The sequence below is a fragment of the Mobula hypostoma genome, chromosome 8 (genome assembly GCF_963921235.1).
Source record: "Mobula hypostoma chromosome 8, sMobHyp1.1, whole genome shotgun sequence".
Lineage (NCBI taxonomy): Eukaryota > Metazoa > Chordata > Chondrichthyes > Myliobatiformes > Myliobatidae > Mobula > Mobula hypostoma.
In genome coordinates this window covers 86,156,647-86,177,798 of record NC_086104.1, presented here as the reverse complement: position 1 = coordinate 86,177,798, position 21,152 = coordinate 86,156,647, and the positions used below count along the sequence as shown (strand labels likewise).

General features: G+C 36.5%; 1 protein-coding gene across 6 annotated transcripts in view; it reads right to left on the bottom strand.

The window, feature by feature from the left end:
• The window catches only part of ralgapa2 (Ral GTPase activating protein catalytic subunit alpha 2), a 538,758-nt gene that overhangs the window by 372,225 nt on the left and 145,381 nt on the right, over positions 1–21,152 (bottom strand). For all 6 annotated transcript variants that reach the window (XM_063056244.1, XM_063056246.1, XM_063056245.1 and 3 more), the window contains exons 6-8: positions 19,278–19,455; positions 14,169–14,284; positions 1,320–1,458 (exon numbers count right to left, since the gene is read on the bottom strand). In XM_063056244.1, coding sequence (XP_062912314.1) covers positions 1,320–1,458; positions 14,169–14,284; positions 19,278–19,455 — 433 coding nt within the window. The remainder of the gene's footprint in view (positions 1–1,319; positions 1,459–14,168; positions 14,285–19,277; positions 19,456–21,152) is intronic.

The following is a 21,152-nucleotide window of genomic DNA, read 5'->3' as shown; positions in this document are numbered from 1 at the left end:
CACTGAGTTCATCCATCACTTTGTTTTTGTTCCAGAATCCAGGATCTGGCATCTCTGATGTCTTTGAAGTTGATGTGAAAATGAATAAACTCCTTCCCTCACAGATTGACAAGAGATTTACTATCGTGACCTTCCAAAATATAAGGAGCAAAGTAAACAGTGCAAAGGAGTTTTACTGGAACAATCCATGATAGTTACTAAGAAAGAATGAATGTAACATTCTATTCTCCAGAAAAAAAAGACTCTCGGATTGCCAAAAAGAGATCTTAAAAACTATGCAAGGGTTTGATTAGGTGTTTATCTTTGGACTCAAGAACCAAGGGTCATGAATACAACATGATCATTCATAAATCACTTAAGAAGTTGGAGAAGATTTTCATTGCTCAAATGGTGAAAATGGCAAATTTGCTCACATATATACTAGTTGAGGCAAACTGTAAAAACTGAGCTTAGATGAGCACAACGGCAAATAGTCTACAATATGCTGAAAAGGTTAGAGTCAGAAGAGTGGAGAATAAACACTCATGTAGGCCAGCTGAGCCACCTGTCCTTTCTGTGCTGTAAAGTCAGTTTATTTTTAAAATTTAAGTGTTCACTTAACAAGGAACAAAGCTGTTTTGGTGGCTGACTTTCCATAAAGCAGAACATTCATGCTAACCCGCAGTCATATAAAAATGCCAGCTCATTCTATGCTTAAATATTTAGCCAACCTACTTTACATCAAGCAAAGTTGACAAAGAATCAAGCTGTTACTATAGACACATTTTCAGATAGGCCACTCAAAATAGAAATCCAACATCACTATAACTTCTGATTACTATAAGTCAAATATCAACAACAAAAAAAAGAGAAAAAAATGAGGTTTCTAATGCCAGAATCCACAAGGTTGGATCACAGATAAGAACTATAACTACAGTACAGTGTGACCTTCAGAGAAAGAATGCAGTGTTTAGTGCATTACAGTATTTATGCAGTTAGTTGTGAGAGAATATTGCATTAGTAATGCAGATTTGCTGTTAAGTATCAGCATAGTGAGAGATTTGAACAGTTGATAGTATCATGCATATTATATTATCGATTGGAGACTTGGCCTAGCATTAAGATGGTTAAAATGACCTAATGGGCTGCTCGGTTATCTCTACCACCTTCTCAAGCCGCAATTTACAATGGATAATAAACAATAGCCTGGCCAGCAATCCTCAGATTTGTGATCAGCACTTCTTTGTGCACACTTTCAGGATAACATGTGAGAAGGCAAAAGCAGAAACAGTTCTGGTTCTAGCATTAATTGATGGCTCCTAATATGTTGTTTTACTCACCAAGTACAGGATTGTAAAGATTGGTAAATTTTGTGAAGGATGGGAACAAGTGGGAAAGGTAGAACTTCTTAAATAAGGCAAAAAGGAATTTGAAACCACTTTCTTGTTTTTCTTTATTCTTCCATTCCAAGCTTGCAGCCTTCAAATTAGGAAAAAATAAACACTGGTTAACATAATGAAAGCAAATATTTCCCAAAATAGCAATAGCATGTAAAATGCTTCACAAAAGCAGTACACATATACATACACATAAAATATTTTTTAAATTAATGAGAAAATCATAACTATAAATGTTCAAAGTCTTTGCTGCTTACCAATAACCCCTTTTCCTAGAATGTTGAATTAGTATGTGTGAAAAATTAAAGCATTTCATATTAGCCAAAACAATGACACCTTGTTAATTGATTATCTATTTAAATTATGTTTTAACTAACAACTAATTTTGTCAAGGCTATGCACACACCTAAGAACATACACAAATCTTGGATATTACAAAGTTATAACATTCCAACAGCACAGCTGAATTTTAAAATGTGCATTTGAGTAAATTCTCTTGACTTTCCTCTCAATGAATATATACAGACAGTGGCCACTATATTAGGTACACGTGTACACCTGCTCATTAATGCAAATATCTAATCAGCCGGCAACTCAATGCATAAAAGCATGCAGGCATGTTTGAGATGTTCAGTTGTTGTTCAGACCAGACATCAGAATGGGGAATAAATGTAATCTAAGCGACTTTGACTGTGGAATGATTGTTGGTGCCAGACAGGGTGGTTTGAATATCTCAGAAACTGCTGATCTCCAGGGATTTTTACACAAAAAACATCTCTAGAGTTTATGGCAAATGACGTGAAAGATAAAAAAAAAACATCCAGTGAGCAGTAGCTCAGTGGGTGAAAACATCTTATTAATGAGAGGTGAGAGGAGAATGGTCAGACTGATTCAAGCTGACAGAGAGGCAACAGCAATTCAAATAAGCACGTGTTATGTGTTACAGCATCTCTGAACTCCCATGACATTGAACCTGGAAGTGGATGGGCTACACCAGCAGAAAACCAGATAAGATCCCTTCCTGTACCTAATAAAGTAGCCACTGAGTACATAGAGAGCCGCTTTTCATTCCGTCCATGTATTAAGCAGCAGCAGCAGTTGAACTTGAGGCTATTCAAAGTCAGACAAAGGTGCAAGATAAACTTGCAATCAGCACATCAAGATAGAGTTCCCCTTTTTGTGTCAGGAAAGAGTTATTTTTCCAGCTGACAGAAAAAGTAGAAAACTGGTTATCTATCTTACTTGTTATGTATGCCCTTGTCTATTATTATGTTGTTACATAATAATAAAAAGAATGGATGTTAAAGGCTTTGCATTGGAATAGTATGAAATATTTTGAATAATACATTGGAATTTAAAGACATTACAAGCTTGTTACATTCTCAGGATAGAAAAGAAAAATGGATATAACAAAATCACAATTGTTCCAGGTTTTACTTGGCATTCATGATATCTCGAGATTGGGAAGAGGAATGTTAAGTTTTGCTCTGTCATTCATCATCAATAGCAGCTGATGTATCATTGTAGTACTATAAGATAAAATAAAAGATCCTTACTTCTTCATTAAAAGTGTTTATTAGAATAAATTCAAGGGCTCATATCCAGACAGCCCTATCACTAACTTGCCATGGAATCCAACTTCACTTCTGAAGTGCAAACTCAATTGCAACACACAGTAGGTAATAGAACAATGACCAAATCTTCTGTTTTGGTGATGATGTCAACGGGACAAACATTGGGCACGATGCTAATCATCTCCTTTACCTTGTTAACACTGAAGAAGAGGTTATTTGCCTGGCATCAGACCTCAAGCTCTACCACCTCTTCTCTGTAGGCCATCTCATCGTTGCCGGTGATGAGCCATTAGCAGATTTGACAATGCGATTACTCGGGTGTTTGGTCATGCAGTTATGCGTGAGCAGAGTGTACAGCAATAGGTTCAGCATACAGTCCTGGTGGGCACCTATGTTAAGAATGACGAGGAGGGAGGAGCGGTTGTGCAACCTGAATATTTGAGGTCTGTTGGTTAGGAAGTCCAACACCCAGTGGCACAGTGATATATTTAAACCTAGGAATAGGAGTTTTTTTCCCCACCAAGGTTTGTGGGACAATAGTGTTGAATGCTGAAATGAAATCCAGAGACAGCTTTCTGATATAAGTGTCATTGTTTTCTAGGTGTGTCAGAGCCAGGTGCATTACAGACGCTGTGGCACCTGTCGTAGGGTGGTCCAGTGTGGAACAAATTGAGTTTTCTTATATGTGCCATTATCAGCCATTCAAAGTGCTTCATGATGATTGGCGTCATTGCTAATGGGTGGTAGCTGCTTAGGTCTGAAACTGTAGAATTATTTGGTACAGGGTGATGGTGGCTGATTTGAAGAATGTGTAGACAGCAGCCTGAATGAGTGAAGTGTTGCTGAAGATGTCCATCAACACATAAGCGAACTCGTGCACACTCTCTGAGTACAATGTCTGGGATATTGTCTGACCCAGCAACCTTATGGGGGTTGACTCTCTGCAGAGTCCTTCTCATGTCTGCTGCTGTTACAGACAGTGGCTGCTCATCTGGGAGGGGATTAACTTTCGTGACCAGCATTGTGTTGCGTGCTGCGAAGCGTGCATAACAGATGTTTAGGATTCCAGGGAGGGAGGCAACACTCATACAGGTGACGCTATTTTCTTTGAGTAATCTGTATCTTCTCAGTTTGTGGTGGCCGCCTTGAACATCTGTCAGAGATAGTCTATTCACAACAGTGCTGAAGCACAGAGACTGGCTCAGTGATGGTCCTTTTGATCGGTTTCTCCATTTTCAGCAGCGGTCGGTATGCTGGGATTAACATTATGGCGATGTGGTTGGAAAGGCTAAGATGAGGGCATAGGATACTCGTAAGTCCCATGTCTGTTTGTGTAAATATGGTCCAGTTTGTTTGTTTCCCTCGTGACCAAGGTGACATATTGATGGAATATGAATAAAACATCCTGCAGGTTTTGACTGAGGTATCCTGCAATTATTAAGAACTGTCTGGATGCTTGTTTTGTAGACAAAACTGTAAAGCCCTCCAAATTGTACAGGGCTTCAGAGAGAGCAAGTCAAGAGTATTATGTCCAATTTTGATCTCCAGTCTCAAGGACATGTAGTACCATACAAAAGCTTTAACAAGATATACATATCTAGGCTGCATAAATGGGTGGCAGGGTCAAGATATGTCTCTACCAAAGGATGTGTAAGGCGCTCCTTCTCTCCGCTAGTCTGCAGGATGCTCTTGGATATGTTGTAGAACCTGCTTAGCTCTGTCCACCCCGATCAGAGCCACGTGAAGCTATGGAAGCAGATGGTGGATGGTCGTATGTGCAACTGGTCTTCATCACAAGCCCTAGTTATGTGACCACTGACGCCAGGCAATTTATGAAGAGTATTGACAATGGCTGAGGTCACCCTCTTGCAAAATACACTGTCCAGAAGAAGGCAATGGCAAACCACTTCTGCAGAGAAATTTCCTAAGAACAATCATGGTCATACGACACAGCACAAAAAGATGTTGAGCAGGGTGCTTAATACTTCTGCAGAGTACTGTCATAATTCCATGTATTGCACTGAACTGCTGCCATAAAATATAAAATTTCATGACATATGTGAGTGATGATAAACCTGATTCAGATATGGGTTTCTATTGTGGACTGAGTGTGGGAAGGGGGCAGGGAAAGGGGGATGCTGGTTGGGAAAGGGGAAGGGGAAAGGAGAAGAGTGGGAGCAGGGGCCATCAGATAGACATTCTGTAAGGATCAATAAACTAATTGTTTGGAATCAAATGACCTTGCCTGGTGTCTCATGTCTGGGTGTGTCTGCACCTGTGCAATCCCACATCCCCACTCCTAGTACTCCTTCACTGCCACCTGTAACTACACTCCTCCTGCAGCACTCCACCCTCACCATTCCCAACATCCTTTGCTCCTGCCAGATTTACAAATTCATTCGCTGCTCCACATTGACAAATACGGTGCTGTGCAAAAATCTAAGACACCTGGCTATGTATATGTGCCTAATACTTTTGCACAGTACTGTACATGCTTTGGAGACACTACAACACATGATTTCACTAGATTAATTCCTCGGATGGTAAGGCCAAATCTCAGTAAGCGGAAAGAGAGACGACCAATAGGGTGAACACCAATTCTGAGGGTCCAGAAAGACTGGATGTATTGAAATGAATGTCAGGTCTAGATGCAATGCATCCTACTTTGCTATTTGAACTGGGGTGGAGGTTCTAGAAGGTTTATTCCATATTCTTCCCATTGACTATAGTTGCAGAGGTAGTGCCAGGGGACTGGAATATGGCAAATGCTCAGTACTGGGTGCAAGAATGTGTCTGACAACTGCATATCAAGGTGGAGACACAAGAGACTGCAGTTGCTGAAATCTGGAGAAACTTACAAGATGCCGGAGGAACTCAGTGGGATAAGTAACATCAATGGAGGGAAATGAGTAGTTGACATTTCTGGTCAAGATCCTTCACGTATACACAAGATTTCAGCTAAAGGTTAAGTGTAAAAGAGGTGGTACCTTCCACAAGTAGCAGAAATGAAGTCAAAAGCTTACTTTTTAATCAATATCTGGAACCTAGTTATGATCGGCAACTTTCTGTCTCTAAATGGAGAAAAACATGTTTTCAAAAGGAAATTAGGGACACACTTGAAAAAGAATGATTTGCAATGCTGATTAACAGCAGAAAAATGCAACACAAAGGATACTGAAAGTCAGCTTTTACACTGGGTCAAATTATTATACAGGTTGACCACCCCTTATCAAAAATGCTTAGGCTGGGGGGGGGGGAGTCACGTGATGACGTGGGATTGAGACGTGTAAATCCAGCTCTCCCGTAAAAAAATCAGCAAAGTACCGCTTAATCAAAATAAAGTTAATAAATACTTTCCGAAAACTACTTATAAGCTTCTCAAGACTATTTTACGATATGCCTCGTAAACCGCAACAGAAGAAATCTGTTGTTGCGAAGTCGCTGCGAGATGGGAAGAAAAAAGGGCCTACTGCAGCAATGGAGCCTCGGATTCAGGTTGGATTTCCTTCGGAGGAGACGCATTTTATCTGTGGCATAGAAGAACAGGGAGCAATGGTGGCGGGAGCGGTCCCTGGGAAAAAGATGCCGGAATTGCGCATGCGCAAAGAAGTTGGCATGCGAAATCGATACAACTCAAACTAAAAGAACCGACGGCCACTGCAAGTGAAAGTCACTCAGAGTCAGAATTGGATTCCGCAGAGATGATGATGAAGAGGAGGAAGAACTGGAACAGACTGGCAGTAAAGGATGCGATGGAGACATAAGAGAGGCTTTATTGCAAGTAACGGCTGAACTAAGAAAATTAAGAACAGAGTTTACAGACATGAAGATGTGCTATGATAAAGCTATGAAAAGACAGGAAAAAATGGATAAGAAACTTCAAAAGTTGGAAAGAACAATGGAGCAAATTAACGACAGAGTGGAAAAAACAGAAAATGATATGCTTGTCTGGAAAACGGAAAGAAATCGACTGTTGGAGAAAGTGGACGTGTTGGAAAATTTTTGTGGATGAAATAATATTAAGATTGTTGGTCTTAAAGAAGGTATAGAGGGAGACAATCCAATAGAATTTTTTTCAAAGATGGATCCCGGAAACTTTGCAAATGAAAGAGGAAGACCGATCAATTGAAATAGAGCGGGCGCATAGAGCTCTAAGACCAAAACCACAAGATGACCAATATCCACGATCAATTTTAATAAAATTCTTAAGATTTCAAGACAAAGAAAGGATTCTACAGGCGGCTGCCCAAGCTGCCAAGAATAGAAAGGGCCATTGATGATAGAAGGGAAGAAAATTTTTTCTACCCTGACATAAGTTATGAGCTTTCGAAGAGAAGGAAGAAATTTAATCCAGTGAGAAAAGTCCTATGGGATCACAGTTATCAATTTATATTGCGTTATCCTGCAACCTTGAAGATTTTTTTGGCTGGCGGAGGAAAAAGATTTTTTGACAAACCGGAAAGCGGAGGAGTTTGTGCAAGATTCTTTGAATATTCACCAGATACAAGAACAAACCCAGGGGAGCGAGATGGATTGAAGATGAAGACTGGGTCAAGGAATAGACCTGCTGGATTTTTAAAGGCGGATAAATATATAAATATCTTATTAATTATATGAGGGAGGGGAAGAAAGGTTAAAATTTGAGGAATATTAGCTGGGAATAGTGATATTAATTATATATATATATACACACACACACACACACACACACACAATTTTTTGTTACGGGGAGCTGGAAGAAATACTGACCAATCGCTACGCTATTCATGTGTGCAAGCGTGGCAATAGCCACGACCTGCAAAATGGAGGGGGGTAGTGTTGTGTATCTTTTCATTCACAACATTAGTAGGGGGGGTATTTTGTTATACATAGAAACATAGAAAATAGGTGCAGGAGTAGGCCAATCGGCCCTTCAAGCTTGTACCGCCATTTATTATGATCATGGCTGACCATCCAACTCAGAACCCTGCACCAGCCTTCCCTCCATTCCCCCTGACCCCCGTAGCCACAAGGGCCATATCTAACTCTCTCTTAAATATAGCCAATGAACTGGCCTCAACTGTTTCCTGTGGCAGAGCATTCCACAGATTCACCACTCTCTGTGTGAAGAAGTTTTTCCTAATCTCAGTCCTAAAAGGCTTCCCCCTTATCCTCAAACTGTGACCCCTCGTTCTGGACTTCTCCAACATCGGGAACAATCTTCCTGCATCTAGCCTGTCCAATCCCTTTAGGATTTTATACGTTTCAGTCAGATCCCCCCTCAATCTTCTAAATTCCAATGAGTACAAGCCTAGTTCATCCAGTCTTTCTTCATATGAAAGTCCTGCCATCCCAGCAATCAATCTGGTGAACCTTCTTTGTACTCCCTCTATGGCAAGGATGTCTTTCCTCAGATTAGGGGACCAAAACTGCACACAATACTCCAGGTGTGGTCTCACCAAGGCCTTGTACAACTGCAGTAGTACCTCCCTGCTCCTGTACTCGAATCCTCTTGCTATAAATGCCAGCATACCATTCGCCTTTTTCACTGCCTGCTGTACCTGCATGCCCACTTTCAATGACTGGTGTATAATGACACCCAGGTCTCGTTGCACCTTCCCTTTTCCTAATCGGCCACCATTCAGATAATAATCTGTTTTCCTATTTTTGCCACCAAAGTGGATAACTTCACATTTATCCACATTAAATTGCATCTGCCATGAATTTGCCCACTCACCCAACCTATCCAAGTCACCCTGCATCCTCTTAGCATCCTCCTCACAGCTAACACTGCCGCCCAGCTTCGTGTCAGCTTTCTCTTTTTGTTTCATATCTATCTTTTATTTCTTCCTTTTTGCCTGGATGATTGGGAGGGAAACACATAGCAACATGGTGAAGTTCAAAGAGATTCCCCAAGGAGCTATGAGAGTTGAGAAGCTAAGTAATGTTTTTGATTGGAGCAACTTTGTTAAGAATAATGACTAATTTATTGAATTTTTTGAGTTTTAGTGTTAACGGGCTTAATGGACCAGTGAAAAGAAAAAGAATCTTAACACATATTAAGAAAATGAAGCTAGATTTAGCCTTCTTACAGGGAACGCATTTAACAGAAACAGAACATCAGAAATTAAAGAGAGATTGGGTGGGTAGTGTTGTTGCAGCTTCATTTAATTCAAAAGTGAGGGGTGTAGCAATTTTGATCAATAAAATGTTACCAATTAGAATACAAAATGTAATAACCGATTCTGTGGGGAGATATGTGATTATACACTGTCAACTTTTTTCTGAATTATGGACTTTCATGAATATTTATACACCAAATGAAAATGATGCAAAATTCATACAAGAAGCTTTTTTGAATTTGGCTGATGCACATGAAAAAATATTAACAGGAGGAGATTTTAATTTTTGCCTAGACCCAGTCTTAGATAGATCAACTAAGGCTGTCACAAAATCGAAGGTAGTAAAACTAACTTTATCATTGATGAAAGATATAAATTTGATTGATATATGGAGAAGAATTAATCCTAAAGAAAGAGACTATTTGTTCTATTCTAATAGACACAAAACTTACTCAAGGATAGATCTTTTCCTATTATCAATGCATATTCAACACAGAGGGAAAATATGGAATATAAAGCAAGAATATTGTCAGATCATTCTCCTCTATTAATGACAATAATAATGACTGATAAGGAAGAAGTGGCTTATAGATGGAGATTTAATTCAACATTATTAAAACGTCAAGATTTTTGTGATTTTATGAAAAAGCAGATCCAATTTTTTTTGGATACAAACTCTCATTCAGTGGATGATAAATTTATACTATGGGATGCGATGAAAGCATATTTGAGGGGTCAGATAATAAGTTATACGTCTAAAATTAAGAAAGAATATATGGCAGAACTAGATCAATTGGAAAAAGAGATTACAAAATTAGAAAAAGAATCTCAAAGACATATGACAGAAGAAAAACGAAGGCAACTTGTCAATAAGAAGTTACAATGTAATATGCTTCAGACATACAGAATGGACAAAGCAATCATAAGCAAAGGTATTATCAGTTAGGTGAGAGAGCACATAAAATTCTTGCTTGGCAGTTGAAAACAGAACAAGCTTCCAAAATGATAAATGCAATTAGAACAAGTGCAAATAAAATTACTTATAAACCTTTAGAAATTAATGAAACCTTCAAAAGTTTCTATTCTGAATTATATCAATCAGAATCACAAAATGATGTTAATGAGATAGAAAGATTTTTATCACAAGTAACTCTTCCAAAATTGAATTCTGAAGAACAGAAGGGATTAGATATGCCTTTTACATTAAAAGAAGTTGAAGAAGCTTTAGGATCACTCCAAAGTAATAAATCTCCAGGAAAAGATGGTTTTCCACTTGAATTTTATAAAAAGTTTAAAGGTTTATTATTTCCTCCCTTTATGGAGTTAATACGTCAAGCAGAAAAAAATACATAAACTCCCAGAATCTTTTTCAACAGCGATTGTAATAGTATTGTCAAAAAAAGACAGGGATCCTTTAAAACCAGCATCATACAGACCTATTTCTTTGTTGAACATGGATTATAAAATAATAGCAAAAATTTTATCGAATAGATTATCTAAATATTTAGCAAAATTAATACATATGGATCAAACAGGATTTAATAAAAATAGACAATTGGCAGATAATGTAACTCAGCTACTCAGTATAATTCATTTGGTACAAAAAAGGAGGAGGTGAGTATAGTAGTAGTCTTGGATGCAGGAAAAAGCATTTGATAGATTGGAGTGGGATTTTTTATTAAAAGTATTAGAAAAATATGGGTTAGGAATATCTTTTATAAACTGGATTAAGACTTTAAGTACTAACCCTAATGCTAAAGTAGTGACAAATACTCAAATTTCAACACCATTCCAGTTAAAAAAGTCAACTAGACAAGGTTGTCCATTATCACCTGCTTCACTTGTACTGGCGATAGAGCCATTAGCAGAACTAATTAGAATTGATCCAGATATTATGGGTTTTAGAGTTAATTAGGAGGAATATAAAATGAATCTTTTTGCTGATGATGTTTTGATTTACTTAACAAACCCACAGCATTCGTTACATAAATTATCTTCTAGATTGGATGAATATGGGAAAGTATCAGGGTATAAAATAAATTGGGATAAAAGTGAAATTTTACCTCTTACTAAAGGAGACTATAGCCAATGTCGATTAGCAACCCAATTTAGATGGCCGGTAAATGGTATAAAGTATTTAGGTATAAGACTTGATAACGATGTAAAATATTTATATAAATTTAATTATTTACCGCTACTGAAAAAAATTCAAGAAGATCTTGACAAATGGATGATACTACCAATAACATTAGTGGGTAGAGTCAATGTTGTAAAAATGAATATATTTCCTAGAATACAGTATTTGTTTCAAACATTACCAATACAATTGCCACAGAAATTTTTTCAAGAGTTAAATAAATGTGTGAGAAAATTTCTTTGGAAAGGTAAGATGTCAAGAATATCACTGGAAAAATTGACGTGTAAATTTGAGTTAGGAGGGTTACAACTTCCAAACTTTAAGAATTGTTATAAAGCAAATCAACTTAGATTTATTGCATCTTTCTTTGATGATCGAAAACCAGCATGGATTAGAATAGAATTAGATAAGACAGGAGAAAATACACCCGAAGGTTTTATATATAAATGGGAATCTAAATGAATACGGGAAAAGAATCTCCTATATTAAAACATTTGATTGATCTATGGAATAAGATAAATGTTGATAATGAAATAAAGAAATCTTAGTTAGCAAGGAGACCTTTGTTCCAAAACAGACTTATTCCTTTTACAATGGATAATCAACTTTTATATAATTGGTACCAAGAAGGGATTAGATCTATAGGAGACTGTTATGAACGAGGTATATTGATGTCATTTGAACAACTAAAGAATAAATATAAAATATCAAATAACACTTTCTTTTGTTACCTTCAATTAAGGGCTTACTTAAAAGGCAAACTGGGTCAAACAATGTTTTTGCCAAAATCCAATGAAATTGAATTGAAATTTTAATTCAAAAAGGAAAAATTAAAAAATTTATTTCTTGTATGTATAATTTGATTCAAAAACAGACAATTAAACAAGGAATCCACAAGTCAAAAATGGGAAACAGATCTGAATATTAATATTGAGGAAACAAATTGGTCAAGACTCTGTCTTGGCAGTATGACAAATACAATAAACATTCAACTTAGATTAGTACAATATAATTTTTTACACCAATTATATATTACACCACAAAAAATAAATAGATTAAATTCAAATTTATCTGATCAATGCTTTCGGTGTAATCAAGAAATTGGTACTTTCTTACATTCTACTTGGTCTTGTTCTAAAATTCAACCTTTCTGGATAAATTTAAGAGTCTTATTGGAACCAATTACTGGAACTCAACTTCCACATAACCCTGTATTATTTCTATTAGGTGATATTGAAGGGATAAAACCGAAACTTAAATTGAATAAATATCAGAAAGAATTCATAAAAATTGCATTGGCAGTAGCTAAGAAGGCTGTAGCAGTTACTTGGAAATCTGATTCGTATTTAAGTATGAATCGTTGGAACAATGAAATGGCAGGTTCTATTCCACTCGAAAAAATTACTTACAATTTAAGAGATAAATATGAAACATTTTTGAATATTCGCCCTTATTTACAAAAGATAGGATGGCATATTTAGTTGCTCCGATGATAAAGATCTTGGTCCCTTGGGGAAAGTAATAAATAAATATACTAAATTTATTTTGAATCCCATGGAGCATGTGGAAACCTTCCAATATCCAGGCAGTTCTTTTTTTCCCTTCTTTCTTTCTTTCTTTTATTTTTCAGGTAGGAGTATATATCGGGGGGAAGGGTTAAGGGGAGGGGGTAGGGTAGACATTATCTTTTCATGTATTCACTTTGAAAACTCAATAAAAATTATATTTAAAAAAATGCTTCGGCCCAGAAGTGTTTCGGATTTTTAAAGGTTTTGGAATATATCATGAGATAGCTTGAGATCTCTGTCTCTGATTTCTGTCTCTGAATTTATAACCACTAAGTAGTCTTTGTCTTACACGTATTCATCACACATATGGACTGATGTAGTCGTTCAGCATGTTAGATTTTTATCAGCGACAATCTTGGAAAACTCATCAATGAACTTATCATCACAAATCTTTAAAAAGTTAATGCTGCATTTTTTCTAAAGTTTCTGCAACCAGCCTGCTGAATAATCACAATTCCCTTAAATTTTCAGTTTGTTGTGATAGATCTTTGCTTGTTTCATGATCAGCATATCAGCATACCATTAAGTGGCATTTGTTCACTCCGAGTAACAAACCCACTCTTTTAATTTTGATTAAGATGTTCATTTTTCGCTTTGTGCAGTGTTTTCTATTTTTTTATCAACTTCTGCTTATTACATATGTGAGGTCACTTCTTAGAAATGTCTGTGGTGTGCAGAGACATACGCATTGCCTGGGTACCTTCCCAGCATCTTGAAGAATTTTCATTTGTGACGTTATGTCAATGGTAAAAATATTTCGGATTTCAGAGGTTTTTAAATTTTGGAATTTTGGATAAGGGCTACTCAACCCGTTGTGCCATACTGATTCACCTATTCTTTGAAAAGACCTAGATATAAAGTGAGACTAGGTCAAAGGGGTTATAGTCCAGGAATTCAGACATCCTATCGAAACCCACATGATTATGAGAGAGACTGTCAGAGTTGAAACTAGCTGGAGAATCTAAAAAACAGATGAAATGATCTCAGTTTAAGAGGTTCATAATTGCAGACTGATGATGAAAATCTTCTTCATTCAGTGGTTGGGAATCTTTTATTTCATTTCCCAAGGGGTTGTGATGGTTAATTGTGGAGATAGCTCGAAGCTAAGATCAAAAACTCCTTGAATTCTTAGGGGGAAAAAAACCGAGGAAACCTTAAATCCAGTGGATAACAAAGGCACAAGGCAGGGTTTTGGCTGTAACCTTTTGAATGGTGAAGAAAATTTTGTGGATCCATAAGGGTCTCTGTTCAGTTCCTTATGTCCTTGAAACTCCTCTGCTCTTTTTCAAAATGATAGTACATTTCTAAACTCTTAGTACAAATTTTCATACAACAGCATTTACAACAGAGGAGCACTCCCCTTCAGTGACAAATGCGAAGCTTCACAAATGTTATTAAAACTTTTGATATACCTGAGTTACCATGTACTTCAAAAGGATTTGAAGCATATATGAAGTCTGATCCTCTGATATCTTTTCTCCCAAAACTGAAGGTAACAGCGGAGTAATATCTTCTGCAGCAATTTTTACTAAATTAAAAGTAATAATTATTAATGTTGTGGTAATGCAATTGTTCCAATTCATCAAAACTTCCAAATTAAAAACATATTTCTATGTCTATTTCTATAAACTACAGCACATAAATTAGAACCACAATCTTCTCATGTCTGCTTTTCAAAATCTTCACACTTATGCTCCAGAAGCGTCCCAGATACAACAAAAATATATAACTTTAGCAGTTATTTAACATTTATGCTAGGGATACATGTAAAAGACTTGCTTTATATACCATCTTGGACTAAAAGCATGTAATATTTGAATGCAAGCCAAATAATCTCCTCCTGCCATCTGTGTAATTGTCCCCCTGAAAAAATTGTCATAGTAGGACCACAGAATCAGAAAATCTAGTTTCTTGTTCATCAGATCACTTTGTTCCACCTACTACAACCCGCCTTTGCTGCTTGCCATATGTGCAACATCATTTTATAGCTTTTCTCCGGTTAGTATTCACTTTTTAAGTTCACACAGTACACCTTTCAGCGTTCACTTCTGAATGTCTCAATGAGCTGGGAATGACCCCTTAGGGTGACAATAATAATAGAATGAGAAACATGAGGTTACAGATGGTGGTGGAATATAACTCAACTGGTGGTAACAGCCAGAAACACTTCACACAATGCAGGTGTTGCTAATAGTAAAATGAAACTCTCTTCTATGATTGTGGGATACAGAAGATGGATTATGGAATTCAATTTCCCTTATGTTGCTTCTCCTACTATTTGCTGCAGACCCACGTCAGCATAAACTACTCTTTGGGATTTGGCCAGCTTGATCAGATTTACTGCCATCAAGCTATTAATGATGGTAGACACTGAATCATTCATACAGATTACATTCCGTACCTTTACTATTTTGATGTTTTCCAAGTGTTGTTTAATAAGAGAGACAGCATTGATTCAGAGATCCCACGTGGTCTACAAACAATTTTGAGAATTCCTAGAGGCAAATCTGCCAACTGTTTCCCTGTGTGCTCCCACTTTTGGTGAACCACTATATTTTCTGCTATAGGATACGGCCATGAGTGGAGGCAGAGTACAGCAGGACATCAGCTGCACCTTCAAGTCAGGTTGTTATTCAACCAGCAAAATGAAGAAGCAAAGGAGTTTGAAAACATCGCTATACACTTGGCTCTATTTTAGGTTCCTCTCTTCCTTTTGATCTGAAACGCCTCAAACAGGTCTCTAACCCGATAGTTAAATATACCTTACGTATTTGGTTTCAATTCAGAAAATTTTTTGATCTTAACCATTTTGGGCTAGCGATTCCTATTTTAGGTAACATATTTTTTCCTCCCTCTTTCACAGATCGTGCTTTTCAAATTTGGAAGACTAAGGGTATTTCACGGTTTTTGGATTTATTTTTAGATGATTCTCTATGTCTTTTGAAAAATTATCTAATAAATATAATTTATCAAGAATACATTTTTTTAGATATCTACAAGTTAGAAATTTCCTAAGTACTATACTTTCTTCCTTTCCAATGCTTCCTCCTACATATATTTTAGATATTATAATTAACCTTAATCCATGTCAGAAAGGTGCATCGGCTATGATTTATAATATTATTATGAAACTTAGGAAAGCTCCATTTGATAAGATTAGGGTAGATTGGGAACAGGAATTGGGTTCTATCATTTCCGTGGATGACTGGGGGCAGATTTTACATTCAGTCAATACTTCCGCTATCTGTACTAAACATTCCCTAATTCAATTTAAAGTGGCTCATAGAGCACATATGTCCAAAGATAAATTAGCTCGTTTTTATTCTCATATTAATCCTTTTTGTGATAGATGTCTGGGGCAGATAGCCTCTTTAACTCATATGTTTTGGTCTTGTCCTACTCTGGAAACTTTCTGGAGAGACATTTTTAATATTATCTCAAAGGTATTGAATATAGATATCTCTCCTCACCCTATTACTGCTATCTTTGGATTACTTAAAATTTCCAGTAATCTTTCTCCTTCAGCCCGTAGAATGATTGCATTTCTTACTTTAATGGCAAAAAGATGTATCTTACAACATTGGAAAGAGCTTAATGCTCCAACTACCTTTTTTTGGTTTTCTCAGACGATATTATGCTTGAATTTGGAGAAAATTAGAAGCAATCTCTATGATCCCTCACTTAAATTTGAACAGACCTGGAGATCTTTTATTCAATATTTTCATTTAATGTAATTTTTTTCCTTCTCTTTTTTGCCCCATATTTATATTCCCTTCTTGTATTTTTTTTTACTGTTTTTAATGGAGGTCGGGTTTGAGGACGTGATTTTAAGTTCTTTAACTCTACTTGGTTCCAAGTTAGCCCATTGCTTTGCTTTGCTTTTAGTTTAGTTGCACGGTGCGTTTTTTTCCCTTTTCTCTATTGATATATATATATAAAAATAAATATATATAAATTAGTATACTATTATGTTACCTTATTATGTTATGTTTAAATTACATTGTTTGTATCATTTTTTTATCTGTATTAATATCTCCTGTCATTTTATTATATTCTAAGTGTATTAGTGCCTATATGGCTTACCTTTTTGTATACTTATTCAATAAAAAGATTTAAAAAGAAAGAAAGGAGTTTGAAAACATAAGGTGTACCTCATTTCTCAAAAGAAAAGCCATTCATTATGAGAATATGGCAAGATGGACAGACTGTTAGAAACTTAGTCACATCAAAATTTGGCACCCAGATTGTTGCAAATGGTCTGTCCAAAATTATTGACATTCTAATGCAGCAATTTGGATATAATAAATAACTTGTTAAGCTGCTTCATAAAGAAGTTAAGATTAATCATGGTTTTGCAACCTTTATCTTGCCAGGGTTTATGGAAAAGTGGATTCTTGTACTCTGTAAAATCTACACTTCTGGTTTATATTTAACAGATCAATTTCATGTAACATCTGCACTAAAAGTTAACTGGTTACATTTCTCTACATATTGTTGCTCATCTCAATTATTTTCTTCTTTGTACACCAGTGTTATACATTTTTTCTCTATTTTCTTTGATCTCACTGTTTTCCAGCAGTCTGTTTAAACTTTTCTTGATCCATTAATGCCTAGTCAGAGGGAAAGATTAACTTCACATATTACAATGAACAAAACTACCATTAGAAAAAGTGACTCAGGTAATAATGTCCTAGTCTCCAGGTTATCTGCAAGTTAAAGTTAAATGCTAACTTTAGATTTGATCATGAGTCTCTTGCATGAGAATCTCGTGTGATCACTAAATACCCAATAATTTTAATACAAAGAAAACAGGATCTCCTTTCCATGCTTCTTCGTTTTGGCAAAAAACAAACAAAAAAGAATTTAACAGCCAATCAGATAATAAAAAACTGTTGGAAATAGTAAGCAGCACACACAAAATGCTGTAGGAACTCAGCAGGTCAGGCAGCTTCTATGGAAATGAATAAACAATTTTTATGACTGAAATGGAAGGGGTTATGTTTATAAAATAAGGCAAGTTCACTTTTAAGAAACCATTAAAATTGAGGCATTTTGTTTTTGGTGTTAGTTACATAGCAATACTGTCATTAAAGACCGTGATGACAGGAGTTGCTGGTTGCAACATTCAGTATGCCCATTAGTGACTTACTGCAGAACCACATCTTTTGGCTATTGGCTCAGACTTCATCAACATCCTTGTGTGCTTCCAGACATGGTAGCACTAATTGGTAGTACAATTAGGAGATGTGGCTCTTTGTTCCACAGTGTTGAGCTGAAACCTCCTAATACCTCATGGACACCCACAAATGGGGAATGAATACTTTCTGAGCACTGGGAAGCAGACAAGGCTTAATTTTTGGGACTTAGCAGACATGAGCACAAGTGACTAGGTAATACCACTATGTACAGTAAATCGCTGACTAAAGTGTTAAGGACTTAACAGTGTAATTGTGCAAAATGTATACTCACTAAAAATTGATTTAACCTCAACATCACCAATCTAGCTATCACAGATCCACTTGATCAAGGCAGTATTGCCAAGTTACCAAATTCTGTCTTTATTTACCATCTTGAAGTGCAGTGACACAATTGTGGTGCATGGGGTAGGCTCAAACAAAGCATCCACAAGGTGCTGTTGGTTATCAGAATTAGCAGGACTACAATCTGTAATCTGATGGGTTATAAATAAAGCCAGCTTTAATGATTTTTTAACAGCATGTTACGTTATTTGGAATGTCTAAATATGAGGCATTAACCTTATGCAAATAAAACAATAAGGTTGCTAACATATTATTGAAGCAATATTCTCCAACAGTGCACATTCTTCTAGCCAATGCCTTCTATTGTATCATTTGTTTGACAATGAGGAAAATGTTCCTAGTATATCAACCACAAAATACAGGAAATACCTAACAGCAAGCTAATTCCCACCTCATTTCTTTGGGCTCTCATAACCAAAATGATGCAACTATCAAAAAAATGCGGGTATGAAATAGCTCCTAAGTTAACAAATCTGGATTCGACAAGGGCAATTCTGATTAGAACTCCATAAGACATAGGAGCAGAACTGGGCCACTCGGCCCATCGATTCTGCTCCATTATTCCATCGTGGCTGATTTATTATCCTTTCAACCCCATTTTCCTGCATTCCTCCTGTATAACTCACTATAACTTAACTCCAAACTATGGAGTAACTATTGCCAAAGAAATTCTCAGGTAAGTAACTACAAACTTAATCACTCTTCAAGCTGTAAGAGTAAGTGGGAGGCTGGATATTCAGAATTAGCTCACTTTCCAATTCCTTAAAAAATTGCACTGAAATTAACCTGTGCAATCAAGCAGAAATTTGAGGTCACAAACTGCCAGTATGAATTCAGTGGGCACAGTAGTGGCCAACAGGGATAGAGGAAAATTAATCTTTGATTTATTCTCTCAATTTATGAATTGGATTTTCATTTGACTGCCACTTCTTTTTAATGAAAACTGCTTTATTCAGTCTAATTTGCATTTCTATTACTAACCATCAGATATATTGTAAGAAGGATTTATGAGCGTATCTAAAGTACATGGTCCAATTCGTGATGAAACAGCAGGAAAACCAGGAACTAGACAAGCAAATAAAGTCAGCTGCTCATCAGAAGAATTTTCTTGCAGTGCTTGAAGCCAAAGTAGGTAGAGACGGATTCCTTCACATCTTATCTGAAGAAGAGAGAGAGAGAAAATAAAAATCACAAAATGTCAGCTAAATTTTCATCTAGATTCGGATGGTCAAGGTCAGAAGCAAATTAGTGTTTTTCCAAACAAGCTATCAAAAATTATTGACTTTTTTGTACTGAAATGCACCCAATCTTATAACGAATTAATGCACATTGTTTTCACAAGGCAAGCAGAGTGTCACTGTCTTCAGAGATTGAGGGTATTCTTCCATTTAATGAAAAACACTCTTTTCCTTCAGTGCAATGGTTAATTGCATCAAGGTGCTGAATAAACATAATCCACATCTTTTACACTTTTTCTCTTCAACTTAATCAGCTGCCTCATTTATGAAAGGTGGGGGCATAATTATTTAACATCCTAAAGAAATGAAACAGACATATACTACTTCACTGAAAATTAAGTTAACTAGTAGTTTTGAGCAGTTGTACCTGTCACTCCACTGCCTGCAATATTTTCACATTTTAAAAACTTAGAAATTGAACAGAAAATCCCAATAAACGCAAACACAGCAGCAACAGATCAAGATCTTAGAAAGAGACCAGACAAAATTCACTTTTATGACCTGTCAGCAATGCTGTGTAAAAAGTTCATACATACTTCCCCAAAGTGCTGATGCAACCTGCATAGCTATGCATTGTAAATGTTATCTCATGAATTGAGCCAGAGGAGATGTGTGGGCACATAGAATGGCTGCATAATATTTAATATTCCTCAAATTTAAAAATGTCACTTTTTACTTACCTTATTAACCTTTTGCCCACAGTTATTTTAAAAACCTTTACAGTGTCATCACTAGGAAGATCCCACATGGAGTAACTTAACATATCACCTAAACTTAATATATAATCTAAACAACATATTTTCTTGTACTTCAAAATTATCAAGAATCTGAATGACTTAATTAAGTTTTGTTTTAATTAGACTTAATTACTACATTATATGGGACTTTAACAAAATGGCTCAAAACTAGCAGATGAAGTTAAACCCAATGAATGCAAGGTCTGCATTTTGAGAGTGCTAATGAAACTAGGAAATTACTCTATGAATGGTGAGGTCATAGAGGATATCAAGGGACCTCGAAGTACAATTGCATTGATCTTGAAGGTGGCAACACAAGTTGATAATGTAGTTAAGACGGTGTATGGGATACTGGCCTTGAATACAGAAGTGGGAAGGAAGGATATGCTCCAACTTTTCAAAACATTGGTCAGACCTCAGCTAGAGTACTGTATGCAGCTCTATTCTCTCCACTGTTGGAAGGATGTGATAACACTGCAAGGGTGCAGAGGTGACTCACTAGGATGTTGCCTGGAATGGAACAGTTCATTTATGAAGGAGAGCCTGATGAAACTAGACCCACTCGCCCTAGAGCAGAGGAGCACAAGAGGTTAAGAGGGGATGGGGCTGCGATTTTTAAAACGATGAAGCATAAGGGAGATTGCAAGAAACTTTTCCCCAAGTCAAAGGTAGCTAAAACTAGGCGATATAATTTAGGGCAGTGAGGGGAGAGGAGACGATAGAAGAAGAGATTCATAGGGGGATATGAGGACCTTCTTCACTCAGAGAGTGGCAAGTACATAAAAGGCACTGCCTGAGAGAGTTGTTGAAGCTGGATTACTGAAAGCATTTAAGTGTCTAGAAGAACATTTGAGTCACCTTACAATGCACCAGATACTGGG